The 24,035-nt window shown below is 37.9% G+C and overlaps 1 protein-coding gene across 1 annotated transcript in view; it reads right to left on the bottom strand.

The window, feature by feature from the left end:
• The window catches only part of Ppp1r1c (protein phosphatase 1 regulatory inhibitor subunit 1C), a 104,970-nt gene that overhangs the window by 51,264 nt on the left and 29,671 nt on the right, over positions 1-24,035 (bottom strand). Inside the window, exons 3-4 of the mRNA XM_006997458.4 lie at positions 4,896-4,933; positions 1,944-2,004 (exon numbers count right to left, since the gene is read on the bottom strand). Coding sequence (XP_006997520.1) covers positions 1,944-2,004; positions 4,896-4,933 — 99 coding nt within the window. The remainder of the gene's footprint in view (positions 1-1,943; positions 2,005-4,895; positions 4,934-24,035) is intronic.

Raw genomic sequence — 24,035 nt, 5'->3', positions numbered from 1 at the left:
AACGAGGTTCAGAAATTTTAGATTTGTAGTCAGTTTACTGTTTGTCAACAATGCATATGGATACTAGCAAAAATTAATTAGATATCAATTGCACTAAGAGAAATTAGTTTTGAGGGATGCAGGAAATTTCAGGCCTAATCACCTCTTCGTTTTGTTGTTGGTTTGATTTGGTTTGTTTGTTTGTTTCACAACTGTTTATTGCCCCTGTTGGTGCTTTGCACTCCCAGCAAACCATTTTCCTCTTACTTATTGTGATGTTCCACTGCAATCTGAAGAATTTAACATTTTGGGGCAACTGCATTAATGTGTATACCATCCCAATAACACACCCTTTGTTCAGCCATCCTTCTTATGATTAAATCTCCTCACTGTGCTCACAATAGAGCATATGTTACCATTGGTTAAATTGGTCTTCAGACACACATTTCCAGCTCTTAGGAACAGATAGATGGAGGAAATCATTTAGATTTGGCCTTCTCTTCTATCATAAGCTGAAAACTCACAGAAATATTCACTAAGTGATTTGTGTCAATGCGCAGATGCCTTCTTGAAAGGATGGCTGTACTTCCTTGAGGCTTTAACTCATTACTGTAGACTGTGGTTGTTGAAGAACAATCTCTGGGATCCACAGTGTAAAGTTATATTAAAAATGCTTCAGTAGAACTAGCTTTCCTAAATGCTAGAATCCCACATTCTTAAGATATTTGAGAGCTAAAAATAATGAGCACCATGGCCCCTTAGGCCTTTGAGTTTAAAATTTTCCTTTCAAAATAATGTAGTTATTCTCTGAGGACATGAGGACTACTTTATTTAACTTAAGCTATCCCAAAATAAAACAGAGGAAAGAATTGGGCAATAGCACGTATATCTTTCATTGTTGTCCATTCATGCCAAAACCGCTATGTCTTGAAGAATACAAATAACTTGCAATGAAGAAATATCTTTAAAATGCTACCCTAATCTTTAGACAAAGATGCCTAGGAATTTCAATAATTACTTTGAGATAAACTACAATGCAGACGAATGCATTATTTACTCATCCTTGTATAAACAGACACAGCCTTTTATAACCTCAGGGCGGAAGTTTACTGAAAGTAGCTATGGGTCCATTTATATCCCACCTCCCCGAAAAGAGAATGAAAAGTGGAAACTCTCACTCCTGGGTTAGACTTCTAAGCTTCCCAGCTGGCTTCTTGGGCACTGAATCAGAGCTGTAGGGCTGTGTGATGAACCCTGAGCCAATAGTCAATGAGCCAAGCTGGAAGGCAAGATACTGGCCTCAACAGACACTGCTTATGTCAGGAACATTTTTGTGTGAAAAAGAAAAGAAGCCTTTCTTGGAACTAGTATTGGTCAAAAGACTGATACTTTTAGATGTTACGTGGCAGTTCCATTTTGAAGAGAAATTCTGGGAAAATGCCAGCATCTGAGCTAGCATTCTCTGCTGTGATTTGGGCAGCCATTAGGAGTATAGCAAATTGGTGCTAGATTGGATTGAGCAAAGCTGCTCCTGACAGGAGGCAATGAGGAAACCCTTGACATTCCATTTCCGCTGAGTTAAAGCTTTTCTGCTTTAAGTTAAGGGGGGGGGGGCAAACAACTCCTGATAATCACGTGCCAATCAACAGGAATAATTAAAGATTATGGAAAAATTCTTTCAAAAAAAGATATAAGGAAACAAAAGAAAAACAAGTCATTATTTTGAAAATTGATTTTTCCATTCTAAGATTCTGGGACCCTGCAGTCATTGATTCTTCAACTGCCTTAAGTTCACCCACGACAAAACAATGCTTCCAAGGTGTAAGCATCTTCCTGATCACCACACTGTTGAGACTGGCAGAGCTGAGACAAGCCTATGATCTACAGAACAGCCTTAGGGACCAATAGCCTGCCAGTCAGGATGTCCATCCCTCATGACACCCAGAAACGGTACCTGACAGTACCTTTCATGGCAGGCGGTGTGTACACACTTTGCTTCCTTTGTTTAGGGGATGCATTCTTCGACTGTGGAAAAGGAAAGAGAAAGCATTAGATGTACATAAAAAGTATATTGCTGCCAGACATGTGAAGTAGGTAAAACTGCACTATGTCTCAAAGGTTTTCTGAGGCCTCCCTGTCAAGAAGCAGAGCTTTAACGAATTATAGACATGTCCAATGATACCACAGACCTCTGAGCTATATAAAGCCAAAGGCCTGTTTTATCCTAAAATTCTCCATGGTTTTTGTTTTCATTATTAACATTAGTTTAACAGTATTGTATATGATTTTATTACATTTGCTTATTTTTTATTGTTTGATTGTTTGTCTTTTGTGTGTGTATATGTGTGTATATGCATATACCATGCTGCACGTGTCTAGGTCAGAGGACAATTTGTAGCATTGCTTCTCTTCTTTGACACTATAGGTCTAGGAGATCAAACTTGGGGTGTCAGACTTGGTGGCAAATGCTAGTGCCTTAACCTATTAAGCCATCTTGCCTGTCCCAGATTAGTTAATTTTAAAGAAATAAATGGATATTAATCCAATTACAAGAAAAACATGGGTTCTGAGACAAAGTATACTTCAAAAATATGCCAGTGATACATAATATAGATATAGACACACACAACATGTATTTTTTCTGCCTCTGTAATTAATGAGGGTTCCAAAGGGAAAATTAGAGTCCTTCCTTCATAAAAGAAATCCCAAACCCTCTTGAATTGTCACATTTAATCTAAGCCCTGCTTTTACTCAGAATGAAAATGTTAAGGTAATATTCTTCTGTTTGTCTAAAAGGTAAGCCCTTTCTTATCCAAACTGCTATGTAGCACTGTTAACTAAACACCCAGATCAGGATTAGGTTATTACAAGGTTTCACATTTTAAAAATGATAAAAATAATAACATTTCATGGTCAAAACCATCATTCTATAATCATATGAAATCATCTATATATTCTAGATATTAATTGTTCTCATTATTTAATATAGTTCATTCACCAATCAGATTGTGTCCAAATGACTGTTTTTAACAATTTATATTTATTGATACAATATAACAATACAGTGTATTATTTATTTATATTTTACCATAATATTTATGGAGATAATAGAAACGTACTGTTGCCTAGCATGCATGAAGCCTGTGTTTTGGTCTCCATCACTTCATAAAACATAGTTGTGCATGTCTGTAATCCTACCACTAGAAAGGGGGAAAGAGGGTCAGAAGTTCAAGGGCAACCATTACCATCCTGTGACACTGAGGCTACTCGAGACTTGGAAAGTTTTTATTTTTAATTACATTATTTATATTTTAATGTGATAAAGGAAAGGGTTCCAATTAATGAGTTCTGGTATCTGCAGTGGTGTTTGCTGAGAAAACCTCAAGCATAAATAGTTACAAGATATGTTTGAGGGGTGGTTTTTATGCTTTCCATGCATATACGAAAGAATGCGAGGTGTAGAGTTTGAAAGATAGTAGAAACTATTTGTATATTTGTATTTGAATTGAGGCACATTTATGCAAACTAAATTGTCCTCAAAATCATCATCCAGATGTGGTTATATACTGATGCAAAATATATCTATCAAAAAAATAAAGGTAAGGAAATGGGAACAAACACTTGCCAAACACTTAGCAAATGAACAGGCTGACCAAGAATTGTTTTTCTCCTTATGCTGAGGGTCAAACTCAGGGCCTCACACACAGGCACACTCTACACAGAACCATGTGCCCAGTCCAGCATGTTCTTGTAACAAAGTTCTTTGGTACTGGTCTACACTAATGTCAACTGTGTGGGTAATTGATGATTCAGGGGAACCGTTCTTGCTTCAGCCATGTCAGGCTGAGCTTGATAAGTAGCTACTACCTCTGAGATTCCTTGTGTCCTTTTCCATATACACATTCTAAGATACATAGAAAGTTAGTTTTGTTGTCTTTTAGTAGGATGACGATGAAACGTAATGCTTAGGTATATTTATATAAATTTATATAAATGCTTAGTTTTCAAAGCATTTTTGCATTAACTTTCTCAGTGAATTATTTAAATCTGTACAAAAATGTTATTTGGTATTTTGCACTTTCTAGAATTTCCTCTTTGGGTGTTGTATGCTTACTCATGTCATGGAAACTGCTTACACCCACAGTCCACCCATTCACTCTTTGTTACTGGGCCTACGTAAGGTCTTCATATTGTATACATTCTATCAGCTCCTCAAGTCTCCGCTGCCTCCTACTTCCTATCCAAATTCTCCATTTAGATACGGAAAATGGAAGATATGTACAATATTCACTGGCACTGAGTTTGCATCTAACATGTTATTTAGTGAACTCGTTAGCTCTGGTTACCGAGGCTCTGGAGTCTAGAGGAACTCATTTGCCCCAGAATCATACTATGGAACTGACTTTGGCTCTAAACAGCTGAACAGCTTTCTGATGTGCCTGACACTGCCTCCATCCCCTTACTCTTGAATTTCAATGTAAATATAATTACTCAGAAAATTAAAACTATCAGTTGCATATCTTACAATTAAAATCAATGCTTTAATTTAGAAATTTTTGCAGGGCTTAGCATTTCATCAAGAAGCAAGGTATCTGAGGCAGAGATTTTCATCATACCATTTTACTGCCTTTTCAGGAAAAACAACATGAATACTTTCTATATCACAGTGATATTTATTTATATTAGCTGTTTATGCTATTATGTATTATCTGCACACAGTTAACATTAATGTAAATTGGCACCAAAGAATTCTGTTCCAAAGAATATGCTAGGCTGATCATGTAGCTCAGCAGAGAGTATGCCTGTGTGTTAGCACCTGGGGTTCATCCTCACAATAAGGAGAAAAAAAAAACCACAGCAATGTTATCACAGTTAATTGTGTTTTAACAATTTATATAAAATATAGGAAAACTTACATCTTCTTGAGTGTTGTTCACCCTCTTCTCATCAATTTCTGGAAGAGAAGTTGATATAATTCATTAGAAATATAATGGTCTTCCTTATAATTGCATGCTAACATTTTCAAAAACATATATAGAAATATTTTGAACAATTGCCATGTGGTTATATAACAATTATGAGGTAGAGTTGAGGACAGGGAGATGGGTGGGCTGTTCCCTTCTGAAAGGAAGGAAAAGTTTAGGGAAACACATGGGAAGGCCCTGCACTTGACAACCCAGATTGCCTGTCTTCAGCATCCAGAAAGGACACCAGGGAAATGACTCAGAGCTGTGACTGATGTCATCAGTTCCCCAGTGTCAGGCATAGGCAACCTTCTGTTTTAATTGAATTTCCTGTATTTACTAATAATTTTTGCTTATTGCTACTCAAGGGTCTGCAAATTTGTCACTGACAAGGCCTGCTTTCCCTGTCAGGGTATTCTCTGTGACTCTGCGGACCTATGTACAGAGCCAGTGGCTCCCAAATCTTTCTTATGATAGTGCTCAGCGCCATCTCGCAAGCTGTAAGAGGGTTTGGAAGAAGAGGTGCTCGTGTCTGCCGCTTCACACAAGCCTGTTTGGGGTTGAATCTTCCTTTCCTCCTCACTTTGTTTGAGATCTATCTCTTGGTTTCTTGACCTAGTGACCCTTTCCTACTTCTTACATTAGTCCTCAAACCAAAAGACTAATCCAATGGTCAAAAACTTAAAGAGGAATTTATCTATGAATATCAGCAACTTAAGTAGCTGAATACAAATTTAATTCACCAAAAATCAGTAGCCTTCCTATATACAAATGACAAATGGAATGAGAAAGAAATCAAGGAAATAACACCTTTTACAACAGCCTCAAATATATAAAATATCTTGGGGGGTAACTCTAAGGAAGCAAGTGAAAGACTTGTATGATTAAAAACTTTAAATATTGAAGTAAAAAACTGAAGAAAATATCAGAAAATGGAAAGTTCTCCCATCCACATGGATCAGTAGGATAAATACAATAAAAATGGCCATCCTACCAAAAACAATCTACAGATTCAATATCAGCACAGATAGAGCAGAATGTACCATTCAGTTACCCAGAGGCAGCTATTGGTAGCAAACAGGTTTCTTTCTAGTTATGAGTATGTATTTTCTATGTACACTTATGTATTCTTTGTAAAATAACAATATTGGAAAGCTTCTATGTATTAGTGTGGAAACTTTTGCTATCACATTTTTACTAAATACCACAAGTGATCCACTGAAGCGATGCCAGCACAGTGATCAGTTGTAATCCCAAATGACCACAGCAACCAACACTTGGTTTATGCTTCAGGGCCTTTTAATATTTAAACTTGTATCTAACCTAATATTTTAAGATTGGAATGAGCTCTAAAGGTTTGCTTTGCACATTTGGTACTCTCTCATAAGACATCCTAAAAACTTATCTTTCTAAATGAGGACTATATTCACTATATAATTCAATGAGAAAAATCTTTATTGTTTTTGTTGTGCTATATTGATAAAAATTCACTTTGCTACAGAAGCAGACGGAGAAAACTCAGTCCTCTATCCCCATCCTGAAAATGAAGAATGAACATTCAGTAAGCTTCAAATCAAAGTGACACAGACAGAGGTAAAGACAGTTTTCCTGAAATTCACCGATGGCTCATTTTCCTTACTGGATTGTTATTGAATTGGGAAGAACAATCTTTTGTGCGCTCCTAACACCTTACATAAACACACAGTGCATGCTTATAGGGCACATTTACAAGGAGAATAAATGCAAACACAATGCTCTTAATCATTTGTACCATAGACGTTGTCACCAGTGAAGGATACCCATAAAAGCACAGTCAAGTCTCACCAGCTCTCTACAACACCAAAACGGCACTTACAGTGACCACATGTTCTCTTCCAGGCTACAAATCGTGGTCCCCAAGGCCAACTTCAGCAGTTTTCAGGAATACTGGGTCCCCAATAAAATATGAGAAGAGATCCTTATATTCAAATATTGTCAAACTTTCTCAGTAACCGGAAAAATAATAATATTTGAGGACAATTGAACAAAATCAATTTGTTAGTTGGTGAGAAGTTTCCTAGCTGATTATTAATAATTAAAACCTACAATATTTGCTGATTAGAGCTGTTAAGAGCATGTGATGCTCTGTTATGAGGATCAGAGTCCATTTCCTAGCATCCATGTTGGGTGACTCACAAATTCCTGTTAACTCTAGCTCCAGGAGATCCAATATCCTGTTCTGGCTGGTGCAGTCATGCACTCACACAGACAGGGACATGGACATACATGCATACACACACACACACACACACACACACACACACACACACACACACACTAAATAAAATAAAAGCAATTCTTTAAATTTATATATATGTTGAAGCTATACATTTTCAGTTAAGATTTACAGTTGTTTTTTTTTTTTTAATTTTCTCCTCTCTTAGTAGTCATTCAGTCTAAAATAAATTCCTTGCTTTGGAGCTGGAGACACAGAGGAGTTTGGGCATGAGAGCCTAGCATTCATGGAGGCCTGGCTTCAATACTCCAGTAGCACGTAACAGGGTCAACAGATGGCTCACACCCATCATCCCAGTAATTAGGAGGTGGAGGCAGGAGGATCAGAACTTCAAGGTCATCCTCAGCTGCCATAGATCATTCTCCATGCAGAAGACCCATAGAACAATGACAGTAGTCTCTGTTTAATTCTTCCACTGCTCTTAGTACAGCAGCATAAGGAATACACAATAGTATCTTGTCAAACAGAGATGCCTAATGCTCATGTTTATTGAAAGGAGACCATCTCCTTATTCCAAAATGCAGCAGGAGGGCAACTCTTCATTGATGGTAAATGCTAAAATGTTATTTTAATAGACAAATGCTTGAGTTGAAAACATGTTAAAGCAAAAGCCATAACTTCTATTTTCACAAATGGTTTTACTCAGTCCAAGCAAATGCAACAGATACTCAATGCCCATAAACATCACTATGCTAAGTGATTCAAAATGGAATCAGGAAAATTAAGGATGTTTGACTTTTCTCTGTGAATTTCTGCAAACTGGGAATAAATCAATATCAAGGTGTGTGTGTCTCTGTGTATGTACATGCATGTATATAAATATATATAAGAAATTCATATAATTCTCATGTGTGTATATGAAATTTTTAAGATGGTAAATGTGAAATATTAGTTTAAGATGTGTTGCATTTGTTTATGCTGTGGAATATTTGTTTAATGATACAAAGATGTGTTGCATTCTCTTATGTTACATTTGTTTAACTCTGTAACGCTGTGTTACTTTGCCTGCCTATAATACCTGATTGGTCTAATAAAGAGTTGAACTGCAAATGGCTAGGCAGGAGAGAGGAACAGGCAGGGTTGGCATGCAGAGAGAATGAATAGGAGGAGAAATGTAGGGAAGAGAGTGAGGAACAAGAGAAGGAGAGAAGGACAGCAGGGGTCAGCCACCTAGCCACACAGCCAGTAATGGAGTAAGAAGGAAAGAAAGATATATAGAGAATAAAGAAAGGTAAAAAGCCCAGAGGCAAAATGTAGTTAAAGAGAAAGGGGATAATTTAAGTTAGAAAAGTTGGCTAGAAACAAGCCAAGCTAAGGCTGTGCATTCATAAGTAAGAATAAGTCTCTGTGTATTTATTTGCGAGCTGGGTGGCTGGACCCCAAAGAGTAAAAAAAAAAAAAACCCAACTACAGTAAAGTCATATTTAATATATTCTCTCACAGAATTAGCCTCATGCACCAAATAAAATGAAAGAAATGAACGATTTATTCAGGGTTTCTCTTGCAGAACAGCGCTAGCTTATAAATAGAATGCTCTGGTGGAGAGAGATTCAATTTCTCATCCTAAACTCAAAAGATGCAAAATTCTGATGTATTTAGATAAACAGAGTCACTTGAGCCTTTGCTTTAAGCAGCTGTTTTGGAAATGCAATGGGAAAAGTCAGTTCAGACAAAAATGGAGAACTTCAAGTAAAAGCAGCATTGCAAATTGATACTCTGTAGACTTGCCTGCTCACAGGGAAGAGCAGTGACAGTTAAACATAGAAAGAACTGACTGAAAGGATAAAGCCGTGCTCAGAAAGCAGTCAAAGAGCTCTGGGGACCAGAAACGTTAAAAATAAACGAACAAATACAATGGAATAAGCAGGTGAGAAACTGGGTCCAGAAGGCTTTGGAATCCAAAAGCAGGCAGAAGCAACTGGAATTTTCAGTCCATCTGTAAAAGGACTGACTTCCTGTGAGGAAGACACAAAAGCCTGACTTGCTGCCTGGAATCAGGAGTGCACAATTATTACTTAAGTTGGAGAAAGACTCGTACATATACACCCAAGGCAAGACAGACAGCAAAGCACAGGCTACCATGGCTGACTACTGAGGAAGTGAAACAGAAACAGCAATCCTGATAGGCTGCCTTAATTGCCTTTCTTCAAGATGCAAAATGACTGCTTGAAACTGAGACATGTCACCCTGCTAAACTGGCACCATGTTGCTTATTACTTATACTGATGTGACATTAACAATCAGGTGGCAGGAGAGGAGAAGATAGCATGACTAATTATAACCAAGATAGGCAGGATTCACTAAAATAGGACTGAACTTCGTAAAACCATCACCAGTGTGTGTGTGTGTGTGTGTGTGTGTGTGTGTGTGTGTGTGTGTGTGTGATAATAGGGTCAATAGATCAAGGTGACAGACACTTATGATAGCATTCCCTTGCTGTTATCTGAGCATAAATCACACTGTTGGGATATTATTTTCTTCCCATTTCACTAATATCCTTTTGTTGGATCACTTCTCATAAGTTTATCTTTTTTTTTTCTTAAGAAATTTTTTATTCATTTTATATACTAATCACAGATCCTCCTCCTGCTCCTCCAGCCTTCCCACCCCACAACCCATCCCCTATTCTCTCCTACAAGAAGGTAAGGTCTCCCATGGGGAGTCAGCAGAGCCTGGTACATTACATTCAGTAGAGGCAGGTCCACACCCCTACCCCTGCCTAAAGGCTGTGTAATGTGTCATACCATAAGTAGTGGGCTCCAAAAAGCTATCACATGCTAGTGAGTCTATCCTTTAACACTAAGCCTACAAAAGAAATAAAATGAGTTCTTGAAATGAGGGACTTTCAGTGGAAATAAAAGCTAAGCTTCTTATTTAAATTGCTAACATTTCTGTGAAACACAGTGCCACATAATACCTTTGACTTCTACCAAATTAATCATGAAGATCATAATTCGTAATTTTATAGTAGATGATTTACAATTTTCTCAAAAACATAAAAACATGTGTAATATTTATTATTATGTTACATCAATCTCAAGAAGAGTTTATAAAAAATCAGCCATCAATTTCCACTAAATCATCAGCCATCAATCTCCACTAAATCTAGAATATTACATTTACATCTTTATAACCCAAACCAAATGGTTTGAATGCCTTTACATCATGGTAATGGATTTAGGGATGTCATTAACTATCTCAAAGCATGCCTGTTCCTGTGAGCAAGTAATATTTATAGTTAAGAAATACTGAGCCGGGCAGTGGTGGCACACGCCTTTAATCCCAGCACTTGAGAGGCAGAGGCAGGTGGATCTTTGTGAGTTCAAGGCTAGCCTGGTCTACATAGTGAGATCCAGGAAAGGTGCAAAGCTACACAGAGAAACCCTGTCTCAAAAAAACCAAAAAAGAAAAAAAAAAGAAAGAAATACTGTAAAGTGTCTTCTAAGACAAGAATTCTACATACTTTAATAGCTTGAATTAAATGATAGAAATCATGTAGGTTTACAAAGAATGAAGATAATAATTTCTGTTGTTGTTTGTTTTTATTCTTTACTCTTTGAGGACCCACCACCCAGCTCCCAAAATACAAACAGAAAGGCTTATTCTTTCTTATGAATGCCTTACCTTAGCTTGGCTTGTTTCCAGTCAGCTTTTCTTAACTTAAATTATCCCATCTATCTTTTGCCTCTGGGCTTTTGCCTTTCTCTATTTCTGTATATCTTTTTCCTTCTTACTCCATAGCTAGCTGTGTTGCTGGGTGGCTGGCCCCTTTTCTCATTTCTTGATCTCTTTCCTCACAGATTTTTCGTATTTATTCTCTCTGACAGTCAGTCCTGCCTATCCTTTCTCCTGCTTAGCTATTGGCTGTTCAGCTCTTTATTAGACCAAGCAGGTGTTTTAGACAGGCAAAGTAACACAGCTTCACAGATTTAAACAAATGCAACACATCTTTGTATCATTAAACAAATGTTGAAGAGCATAAACAAATGTAACACATCTTAAAATAATATTCCACCACAAATTTCTTGTCTGATTATTTTTATGTGTTTGTCAGTGGAGATCCTTCAACTGGTGTGCTAGTTATATGTTCACTCCCTAGTATATATGTGCTATATGTTATGTATATATAATTGTGTATATAGTTGTATGTGGGTCAAAACTGAATTTATAAAACTCCTCAAACTTTTTTCTTTATCAACATAAATCTTTACTTGTCCTCTAGAGTTGTCCTAAGTTGCAGACAGTTTTTCTTCTACCTAGAGCAGTGGTTCTCAAACTTGCTAATGCTGTGACCCTTTAATACAGTTCCTCATGTTGTGGTGACCCCTATCTATAAAATTATTTTTGTTGTTACTTCATAACTGCAGTTTTGCTACTGTTATAAAAGGTAATGTAAATATCTGATAAATAGAATATTTAATATGTGACTCAAGGGGTCGCAACCCACAGGTTGAGAGCTATTGTTTTAGACTAGGAGAGGGTTGAGGAGATGGCACAGGTTTAATAAGCATGCTATGGAAGCATCAGGACCTTAGTTCAGATCCCCACCACCCAGCAAGGCACAGCAAAGCACCCTTGTCACCCAGCACTGGGGAGGCAGAGACAGGCAGATTCTTAGAACTCACTATACAACCAGGTTCACTGAGAAAGTCTGTCTCACAAAATAAGGCAGAGGGCAATAAAGAAAACATGCACACGCACATATACACAGGCTGGGGGTGGGGGATGTTATCTAGACGTAGTCTGGACCACAGGATAATTAACATTCATCCTATAAACTAATTTCTCTCTGAGTGAGATTATGGCAATACCTTCCTGAACTATTGCAGACTGGAAAAGTGTGCCATAAATTCATTTGCATAGCTCTAGTAAGAATGGTCAGAACATCTTTCAGTTTTAGATCCCTTCTTTCTGTCTAGGAAATATGGCTACCAAGCTAGCAGCAAGCTTGGACATGACCCTAAATCCTCAGTATATTTTCCCCAGCTTCTCTCTTTTTGATCTTTCCCAGCATGACCAAAAATTAGTTTTATTTTATAGGAGAGTAGTGCTTCAGAAAAGTAATTTATAGTCCCCCCCCTCCCCCGCCTTTTGGTGCCCTAAAGGCTTCATTACTAGGAGACTGGTGCTAGGTTTGGCAGTCTCTAAAGGAATTTACCATCAGATCGCTGAAAACAACAATGGAATCCAAATTGTTGCCTTTTAGATGACTCTCCTTTCACATAGTTGAAGATGAGACATCCTTCTAAAAGATGCTAGGAATACATCTAGTGCTTGCCGGAATGATTAACCTGTACAACCAAACAAGACGCGGAAGAGACTGTGAAAGGCAGGAACGCCACAGACTTGCCAGTTCAGGATGGATCAGCACAGTGACCTTCTAGTGCTAATTAGGAATAAACCATTTGCAGAGGAGGAGTGGTGCTGTATTGCTGAGCGCACTTGATGCCTTTAGATTTTGTCATCTTGTGGTTTTAGTATCCTCGTTTAGAATAAGTGTGCTTAACATGCTGGGAAATTTGTTCTGTATTTCGTACAAGTGGTAGAGGACTGAACTGACTGCTGGATCCTTCTTCACGGCAGGGCTGGGTGGAGTGAGGCTATGCAGTCTCTCTTTGGGCCACTAGAGTGAAGCCCCTTGGGCTGGCTTCCCCCAACTCTCCCACTTCCCAGTACCAGTCTTAGCTATTAGCCCTTCGACTGGAAGCCTGCCCCATTGTGCTGGAGGCCTGTTATTTGGGGCATCAAATTGAGCCACTAGGCAATGATCTCCTCTGTGTTCTCCTCTATGCTCTCAGATTTTTTTTTTTTTTTTTTTTTGTCACAACTGGGTCCAAATTAAAACCACCAGAGCAATGAATTTCTGTTCATCGGGAAGGCAGATGTGGAGAAAATAACCCTGGAAACTTAACTCTGGCCTGCTGTGCCAAGAGTCACTGGGCTGTATTCTCTTTTCAGCATCGATTCCAGCTTTCCATTTTTTTTAAAAATTGAAGATAATCTCATCACCAAATTGATTTTTCCCCAGGGCCCTCTATAAAACATCTCATTTTAGGGGCTATCCAATAAGACCTGGGTATATTGTATGGATTGTCTCTGCCAATAGAGAAGAAAATGGCAAAGAAAACCCAAGATGTGTTATGGAGAACACTCAACCACTTTTGTGTTATGACTCCAAATTATATTTCTGCTCACATTTCACAGTTTCTATGGCTACTTTCCAGCCCAAGGAAAGAGAGCAGAAGAGGCAGAGCCTCTGGAGCCCCCAGCACATGTTTTTCATGAGTCTTCCTGACTCTTATGAATCCAGCTTCTCTTAGGAGGTATTCATTACCCTCCCACACCCTCATGTTACTTGAGGACCTAAAAGTTGTTGCGTCATCTGTCTCATCAGGCTTCATTTCCAGTCACTGACAATGTGGTTTTGTTTGTTTGTTTTGTTGTTGTTGTTTGGCAAGATTGAGTTTGAATTTGTCACATTTCCTCCAGGAAAACAGTTTCATTTGAATAGTATTAGTTTAAACAGCAACATGATAATTCTATAAAACAAACAAACAAAACCACAACCCTCCTTTGGAAAGCATCATCCAGAAAACTGATGATGAAAATACAGATTTTCACATTAATTGTGTAGGTCAACTTAAAGATCAATCTCTCATGTTCTAGGAAACATATAAAATCAATGAGGTAGCTATTAATAAGCATTCAACATCTTCCAATAATGTGTCTTGTGCCTTTTTGGCTATAATTTCCTTTAAATAGTTGTAATTTGAGTAACTTTGGTTTTAGACATTTTGAATCATTACCATTTTATCTGTCTTTTACCTAAAATAGCACAACATTATTTTTCAACAGAATCATGAAGTCCACTGTCTGGCTAGGAGTGGAAATGGCTGAGGAGGCCAGCAATGTAGATGGTAATGCAGGAATTTGAAGAACATTCATTGTCCCTGTGAGACATGGGTTACCACATTTAGAGTAGAATTGGCTGCTCACCAATATTTGGGATAATTATTTCTGTTTCCATGCCATAGAAATGTTTCCTTTTCCACCCAACAGGTTAATAACACTGCCAGTGGCTTACTGAACCTTCTTTGATATCTGCATTAAAAGTAATCATCTTCTATTTCTAGAGAAGATAATGACATACACGCAAATACACAAAGATCTTTTTAATATATCATACATTTTATTTCTTGTTGTGAATTTCCAACTCAAACTTCTGACCTCTATTTCTAATTTGAACTGATGAACAATTTGGGAGTCTACAACTCATAAATAGAATCTATAAGCACTCATGCACACCTACATATGTGACCACACACACATACACACACACACACACACACACACACACACACACTCCACATACACATGAAAAACAGCAAATATATCTCACAGGTGCAGCATGGTGCTTTTCAGCTTTATAGGAAGGATGTAGGACAAAGTGTATAAGGTCTCAATTATGTAGGAGGAATGACTTTAAAGAATTAAGGTATAAGCAGAGCAAATAGTGGCCCACACCTTTAATCCCAGAACTCTGGAAGCAGAAGCAAGTGGATCTCTGAGTTTGAGGCCAACCTGGTCTATGGAGCAAGTTCCAGGATAGTCAGGGCTACTCAGAGAAACCCTGTCTCGAAAAAACAAAAAGTAAACACACACACACATACAAAACAACAACAACAAAAGAACTTAGGTATGACATGAGACCATGGTTAATACTATTATACTGGTAATTTGCCAAAAACAGTAGGTTTTTTTTTTTTTTTTTTTTTTTTGGTGTTCTTCCAAAGAGAGAGAAAGAGGAATTAGGAGGGGAGTAGGGAGGGGTGAAGGAGGGAAGGAAAGGAGAGGGATTAAGGAAAAGCAATGATCAGATTTCTGTTTTAAGGAAATTATCCTGAATGGACACTGAGCTGGAGAAGTCTTCCACTTGGGAGGAGATGGGAGTATTCAGACAATGGGTGATGAATCATTGAATCAGGCTGGAGAACATTTAAGAGAAAGAATGGACAAGCTTTGCACCCTGACTGGATGAGTGGGGCTACAGGGACCAGCAACAAAAGACAGGGGTTAAAAAGTCATATTTTAAAGATCAAAATAGTGCCAGGCTCAGATTTTGAGTGTTCATAAAATTGTTGGTTTTGAGGTGATTGCTGATTATATAAAAGTGGAGGAAATCTAGAAATAGCCATGCTCAGGAGTGAAAGTCTAGCTAAAGACACAGATCCAGGAGTCATCAGGTCAATGAGGCTAAAAGAAGATCGAAAGCTAAGACAAAGGCAGAAAGATAGAGAAACAGGATTTGGTGGAAATCTTGCCTATATAACCACACAGTTTAAGGAGACACTGCAAAAGACAGGCCCATAAAGAGACAATAGAGTAGCCACCAGGGATATTGGAAGCTTCACTGATGAACTGCATAAGAAGTTATTTCCCAGAGTACCCCTGAATCTGTCTTGGGTCAGCCACTCTCTTTATGAATATGTGGTACATGCACAAAACATTTATGTGGCATCTGCTGTCTACACAGACCATTTAGACACTGTATCTTGGTTTATAAGTGATAAGAAATATAGGTCCCATGTAGACATCTACTCTTAATTTTTATCTTCTTCCTGTGCTTAATGGTAACAGGAATGATACTGTAGCATGTTAATCAATATTTTTGCTTGTTTTCTTGTTTACTTTATGGTTCAGCATATAACAGCCATGCTTCAGATCTTTGGAGCAAGTTTGGCAGAAGGTCAAGGGTGTCATAAGACTCTTTGGAGATTAGTTCTTACTAAATAAAATGTTAGTGGTTTAAGAAAATAATTTAAGAACAGATGGACCAAATTTACTTCCACACACATGAATCTGAACATAAAGTGGTTGACCAAACACATTTCACATTCCTCCAAATATAACTCTATAAATACTGAATTGAAAGAAAAATGCTGAGTAGTATGTTTTGCTTTGCCAGTAGTTGGTCATTTTCCCTAATACTCTTTTTTTTTTAATTTCTCTATTCATTGTTTGGAGTTGCCTATATACTTTTAAGGTCAAAGAGAATGTTTTAAGATAAATATTCTTGCCGGGCAGTGGTGGTGCACGCCTTTAATCCCAGCACTCAGGAGGCAGAGCCAGGCAGATCTCTGTGAATTCGAGGCCAGCCTGGTCTACAGAGCGAGATCCAGGAAAGGTGCAAAGCTACGCAGAGAAACCCTGTCTCGAAAAACAAACAAAAAAAAAAAAACAAAAAAAAAAAAAGATAAATATTCTTGTTTTCATTTCTTAAAGATTATTTATTATAGCTCACATCTTTCAACTCTTCTCAGATTTTTATCATGGCTAAAATAAACTGTTGCAAAAACCTCCTCTGATTTATCTCCAGGTAAAGGGATGTATCCCCTTTCTCTTTCTTCACCTAAAACCTTAAGTTTCCTCAGTGATGTTGATGTGACTTGTCATCCCGCTTGTTTGGCGTTTTGATTCCCTATCTTAAAAGCTAGTGTGAACTGAAGTTCCCAGGGGGGAAAAAGCCACACCTATTTTTAGGATTCTGCAAAGCTGATAGACTGAGCAGAACTCTGGGATTGTAGAGTCAGGATGTTGCAGATTCAGCACAAAATAATAAAGGAATTTTTTTTCAATCCTGTTAATAGCTATTCACTGTGTATCTCTCTGTCTGTCCTAAAATCCCCATCATGTGGAGCCTTTGGAATGTATTAAAGATCTAGTTTCCACCAATGCAAAGGCTAATACTGTCATCAGACAGCATCTGTAACCTTTAACAGACATTTCCCACTGTGCTATAACTCAACTTGATGTTTCCACCCACATATTGGACAAATGCCTTTATTGATGGCATTTTTTCTCTGTAACTATAGAAGCTTCATGAAACTATTTCCAAATTAAAATGTGGCATTTGGGGTAATCTGAATAAACCATGTTCCTGAGTCACAATCACTCACATTTGGCTCAAGAATAAAGTATCATTTTTGCTCTTAGGGTGAGAGCTATTTTGTACTGATATTAATAAGAACTAAGTATATTACAGATCAAGGCACAGACACTATAATTCTGTTATTGAAGCAGAAGAATCCATGCACATACTCATGGCAACCCTGTGCATCTTTCCTTTCTTCTGAGAGAACCCTATCTCTAAAATACCATATGCAGGTGAAGTAAATGCTCCTGGAACAGTTTGCAGCCAGCAGAGGACTGTACCAATAGACAAGAGCTTCAAGCACCTGGACTTCAGCTACCCAGCCCTCCATTTTTTGGGTTGGGTAGCTCTGGTAAGGAATCCTGTCTGCTTCGCATAGTATCTCCGCACAATGAAGCCTTCACACACCAATAAAATTGCTACAGTGTCTTTCCCATCTCTGTCTTGCTCTCACTTGCTGTTTAGGATTACACCCCAAATAAATCACTTTCATACAAGTCCTTTTCTCTGACTCAGTCCAGAGAATTCAAAGCTAATTGATACTAAAGATTTGACCTGTGACCTGGAATAGTGTATGTTTGAATTTCATTAAACTAAGAACTACTCAGTTCTCTCTCTCATTGATATTCCACAATATTGCTGATAATGAATATTTTTATTCTAGTTCTACAAATCCTCTACAGTGGATATGGCTAGTTCATCCAAAATATCACAGTTGAACTTGAGCATAGGTACTGAGTACTACATCCAGTGCTGTAGAAGACAAGGAATCACATGTATAGGAAAGGAAAAGTCAGCCATGGCTGGGGCTACCAGAAGTTCATAACTGGGAAACATGGACCAAGAATACATGAAAAACCACACATCCTATCAAAAGGACACAGGTGGATACACTGCCAACTAAATTCTAAGTATTATGAAACTGTCAAAGACAGACTGAACTTAATCAGATATTATCAGGAAATAGGGGCAAATGTGAAGATATGAAGTTCCTGGAGGATAAGTCTAACACCAGGGAAAACATGTGTGGTCTGCTTAGAAGGCTCTGCCTCCCAGATGAGGTCCATAGCTCTTTCTGGTTGCCACCCAGAAAGGCTGAGTCAGAAGCCATTTCACATTCAGCCAGAGCAACCAACTGTTCCTGTAAGTCCCTGGGATTAACTCTTACCTTTGTGCATTCAGCCTTAGGCACTTAAACACAGGACCTTGTCTTCTTCCCTTACATATTTATCCTCTAGGATTTCAGCTTATGTAAATAGATGGTGAGTTTTCACTTTGCTTCTGAATCTGTCTCAATATACCTTTCCACCTTTGAAGCATCATCAAGAATTAAAGTTGGGAATAAAAAAATATTCTGTAACCAGGCAAGGCTTCCTCTTGAGGGACTAGGACACCAATCCAGCCACACAACCTTCGACCTACAATTTGTTCTGGCTCCAAGATGTGCTGGGGTAAAGGTGGCACAGAACTTCTGGGAGTGGCCACCCAATGACTGGTCCAACTAGATCACACTCCACAAGAGATCCACACTACAAGACAGTCCATGCTTGACACTGCCTAAATGATCAGGAACTAGAGGCTGGATAGCCCAGAAGCTTAGGATAGAACCAAATACTACTAGCCAAAAATAATAATAATAATAATAATAATAATAATAATAATAATAATAATAATAATAAATAAAAAAAATAAAAGAAAACAGTAGAAAGAAAAGTCAATAAAACAATTCCTAATAATATTCTGTTATACTCATAGACCGGAGCCTAGCATAATTGTCATCAGAGAGGCTTCATCCAGCAACTGATAGGAGCAAATACAAAGACCCCCAAGCCAAACACTAGGCAGAACTAAGAAAATCTGCAGAAGAAGGGGAGGAAGGATTGTAGGAGTCAGGGGGATCAAGAACACCCAGAGAACACAGCCCACAGAATCAACTAACCAGTCCTCATAGGGGCTGACAGAGACTGAAGCAACAATCAGAGAGACTGTATGGGTCTGACCTAGGTCTTCTGCATTATGTTATGATTGTGTAGCTTGTTGTTCTTGTGGGACTCTTAAAAGTGGGAGATGGGGCTGTCTCTGACTCTTTTGACTACTTTTGGGACCCTTTTCCTCCTACTGGGTTGACTTGTACAGCCGTGATATGAGGTATGTGCCTAGTCTTATTGTAACTTGTCATGCCATGTTTGATTGATATCCCTGGAAGACCTGCTCTTTTCTGAAGGGAAACAGAGAAGTGGTCTGGGGGAAGTGAGGGGGTGAGAGGAGAGGAGGGAGGGGAAACTGTGGTTGGAATGTTATATATGAGAGAAGAAAAAATAAATAAATTTTTAAAAATATCTAACAAATCTGGAGAAGAAAATATTGAAAAAGAACAAAATATTAAGGAATTTACTGTGGACTCCTACTGATCCTCTGGTGTGGTTAAGAACTTGTGATCTGCAAAATGCATTATAATCAAGATTATTTTCTATTTTAAAGTCACAGTCCTTGTATGTGATTGCCTCCCTCTCCCCAAAATGGAAAAATAGATCAAAGGCATAATAAAATGATTGAATATATCATGGATTCCTACAGTGAAACCATTCTAGACTTGGAAACAAACTAAACTTTCTTCCCCCTAGGGTATTTAGAATTGGCAGTAAGAATGCCAGGAAGTAGTTATTGCCAAATATATATATATATATAATTCCTCACAGCAATTTTTTAAAATATTAGGGTATTTACATGACTAACTAGATGGCTATTTTTTGAAAAATAAGGTGAACTAGTTGTTAAAGGTTGCTGAAATAAAATAATTTTTACTTAGGCATTTAAATGTAAAATCCAGCATTGTACAGTAACAACCATTTTGTCATCCAAGTGTGCATTCCTTTACACAATAGACTCTGTAAACCTGTTGGGAAGGAATGAGGTAGTGTGAATCTAGATTCACAGCAGACAGATGTGGACATGGGCATACAGTCTCTCTTTATCCCTTCATATAGAAACAAAACTAGGTGCCAGACTCTGGGCTTGGTAATAGGAATTTAAGGCAAAATCAGATTGAATGAAGGGCTACAACTGCCCCTGAAAAAATCCAAAAGAAAGGCAGAAAGACAGACAACAACAATGCAGTGTGACAGTCTAATCAGTGAGGCTTCATTCTAGTCCTCACATGTGCCAACAACTATGGTAAGTGGCATGAGTGCTTCCTATTTTGGTGACCTAAAACATCTCATTTTTTCTTTAGTAATAAAACTAGCAACTTTGGGGAATTATACTTTTCCTGTTTTGAAAAGGTTGGAAATACTATGCTTTGCTTCTAGGTACCTGGATATACTTGAATCCTACCCATTCATTGTTGTCGTTGTCGTTGTGTTATGTGTGACTTTCTTAATTCCCCCATTTAAAGATTCTCCTGCACTACACATTTAAAGCCGGGCGGTGGTGGCGCACGCCTTTAATCCCAGCACTCGGGAGGCAGAGCCAGGCGGATCTCTGTGAGTTCGAGGCCAGCCTGGGCTACCAAGTGAGTTCCAGGAAAAGGCGCAAAGCTACACAGAGAAACCCTGTCTCGAAAAAACCAAAAAAAAAAAAAAAAGATTCTCATTTAAGTCACTCAGAATTGACTTGTATTGCCCAGAATTCAAGTATGAATGATCAAGCAGACCAACACTATCCTCAAAAGGGCAGTCTATCTGTATGTGGTGTCAACTCAATATGCTAAACCCTTTGTCTCATCCACTTCTGCTCACTGAGGGAAAAGGATGTTGCTTTTGAAGAACTGAAAAATGGCCACATCCTGTTCCCATACTTGAGGCTCATTTCTGCATAAATACAACCCCCTTTCTTATTTTGTACTTTACATATTAACTTCATTAAAAAGCCCTTCTTGACCTTTAGGCTAGTTTACATCTATCTTATTATATACTCTAATGGCAACTATGAACCTCTTGTAGAATCTATTGTGATTACAGTAAACTAATCATTTTGTTTATCAATCTGCATCTTAGTCAACTGCAGTTGAGTCAGTATGCTATTGTTTCCTGAGCTAAGATTTACTCAGATGTAAGAGATGTCCCCTTGCAGTTTGGGCTAAACTGTGAACATTTTAGTACAGTTTTCATACATATCTCCAATGATAGACCAGGGTTACATCAATGACACCAAAGATTTAAATGCACACTGATAATGTGACTTCAGTCAATGGGAAAAAAAGAAGAACCCTCTCAAAGGTTAAACTGACAGCCAATGGGGCTTCTCAGGAAAGGAAAGAAACATTGTCAACTGTTACCACCAATCCCCAAGTCTGAGACAGGCCACGATGTTCAGTTGTGGACAAAATAAGATACAGCAGGATTCATATTGTATAGCCTTCCTAATTCAAATAATATTTCAGCAAAAAGTGTGCTATATTTAGTTAAATGGTAAAGTTACTCATGGCGGTTCATAAAAGCATCTCACTGGACCTTGGTTGTAGGAGGACAATGTGTCTTGTCAAGGACTTGGATTCATGTTGCCGTAAGCCTAAAGTATGATTATTGTACAAGAAAAGAAGAGAGCCCATTGTAACAAGAATTATTTCTGAGTAAGTGTGGCTAATCTTTGGATTTCTGCACTAATGTTTTGATGAATTCTTTAAAATCATATTTGAACCCATGTTCATATCTTAAGCCAAATAAATCCTTCTGAGTATAACTAAAGCTGTGTAAATATTTTCTGATTTTATAGTTTATTTTTGCTCCTGAATATTTCTGGTCTGATTATTGAGCAACTTAAAGACTTTATTCCGCAGAAAAATAATCTAAGCTTGTTAAAAATCAACACACTCCCAACTACAATGAAGAAAGGGTGTAGATGTACTCTGGTGAAATGTACCCTGAGTGTTATTCTTTGCAGAAACACATGCATAAGAAAAGAGGACTGTGCTACTGTTGTTATAGGAAGTGCTGAGGATTAAAAGCAGGACTCACGCAGGCAAGTGTTCCACCAACTCACACACCATGCCTCCAACTCTGGTTGCCTACCACAGAATAGATATTTATAGCACTTAAAATATTCCCAATATTAAAAATACACTCTGTTCCTTCCATTTAGTGGGAGAAAGATAATGAGGAAAATTTTAGAAGTTGGTAAAGTTCAAATATGTCTTTATCAGAGGTAATCTCATTTTAAAGATGAACTTAAAATTCTGATAAAAATTATGCCGGGCAGTGGTGGCGCACGCCTTTAATCCCAGCACTCGGGAGGCAGAGGCAGGTGGATCTTTGTGAGTTCGAGGCCAGCCTGGTCTAGAGAGCGAGATCCTGGAAAGGCGCAAAGCTACACAGAGAAACCCTGTCTCGAAAAATCAAAAAAAAAAAAAAAAATTAGCAGAGAACGTTGCCTTAAGTAATATTATTTTGAGTGTAGCTATTACCAATTAACTCTGCTGTAGAACACCTGTACATCCTAATTGTTTTGTTTTGATTTCTGTATTTCAGGATTGACATTCTCTTATGAAATGTAGTTGTGTGATAGACAGATGATCATGAATGATCTTTGTATCATGGTTCCCTCATGCTTTATTTCTGTTTTAATTAAGTTGGCTGGGTTTCATTTCATCATAAAATTTATAGAAAGCCTCATAGTAACTCTGTTCTGAATTCCTTAATGCTTAAGGATACTTGATTTTGCTATGTGAAAAGAATGTGGCTAAAATAGATCACAATCTGTTCAATTCCAAGGATCTATTGCCAAACCATCTATTATAATTTATCTGTTGGGAGGAGAAACTTGCTTTTGCTAGTGCATCTGAAGAATTATTATTAATATAAATAACATAATGTTAAATGTTACAACATATTTTATATGCTATTTTGAAACCTATAACAATTTAGTTACTGTAACATAATTGTTAATATAATTAATTATAATAATGTCATGCATATTTTTACTATATCATTAGATACTATTCTAATCCCCTGCCCTTTTTCTCCTTATTATATTTGTGTTATATTCTTAAGGTTTATTTTTTCATTTTCTTGTTCCTCTTTTTCTTTTGATGAGAGCAGGCTCAGGTCAATAATCCTTCTGTGGAATTGCCTTTGTCTGTTTCAGTCTGTCTTATCCTTTGTGATTAGCCCTAATCATCCCAGAATCTTCTATCATGTCAGCAATTCTACTTTCAGCTGACCTGGTTTGTTTCATTCTGTTTGAAATGCATCTCTCAGTTCTGTAATGGGGTCACTCTGTCTGTGGGCTCCCCCATTGCTCTTCTCATCCTCATTGATGTGAATGAGGAAGAAGAGTTGAATTGTCTTCACTCTGAAGTTTCAGCATATTATCAATTCCTGACATTAGGGCTCAGGCCTCATATTGACAGCGTATTTTACTCATCAGAAAAATGCATGTGTTCTTCCCCCTGAGTCAAGGGCTTGATTAGGGAGATCCCTAATGATCTCTCCATATTCCCTGAGGGTATGTTGCAGGGATGACAGCCCAGTCTTCCCAAGTGTCATTTCTCCTCCAAGATTTCTATTGACTTTCCCTTGATAGAATTCTCTCCATAGTGGGTGTTTTAGATAAAGTTTACAGTACTGTGTTGTATTACTTAGAAGTACAATGATGGAGTTGGGCTGAGTAACTGATTTGGGAGTAAACCACCTATTTCCTACTATGTGACTCTCCAAAGTTCATGGCATTGTTTCCTTTAGTCATTTCTGTACTGCCGGTAACAACTGAGCAAGGAGAATTGATTACACCAGACTCACAAGCTTGCCTGTCTGTGCCTCTGATGCTCCCTGTGGCCAGCCCTGCACAGTGGTTAGCCTTTGCTCTAGGATTACCTTCTGAGTTTAATTGAAAATGTAAATTGGCTTAAGTGTGGAGACAGCCTTAACTAAAATATGTTCCTTAATTTGTT

This window comes from Peromyscus maniculatus, chromosome 4 (genome assembly GCF_049852395.1).
Source record: "Peromyscus maniculatus bairdii isolate BWxNUB_F1_BW_parent chromosome 4, HU_Pman_BW_mat_3.1, whole genome shotgun sequence".
Lineage (NCBI taxonomy): Eukaryota > Metazoa > Chordata > Mammalia > Rodentia > Cricetidae > Peromyscus > Peromyscus maniculatus.
This window is presented reverse-complemented; position numbering and strand designations above follow the sequence as displayed.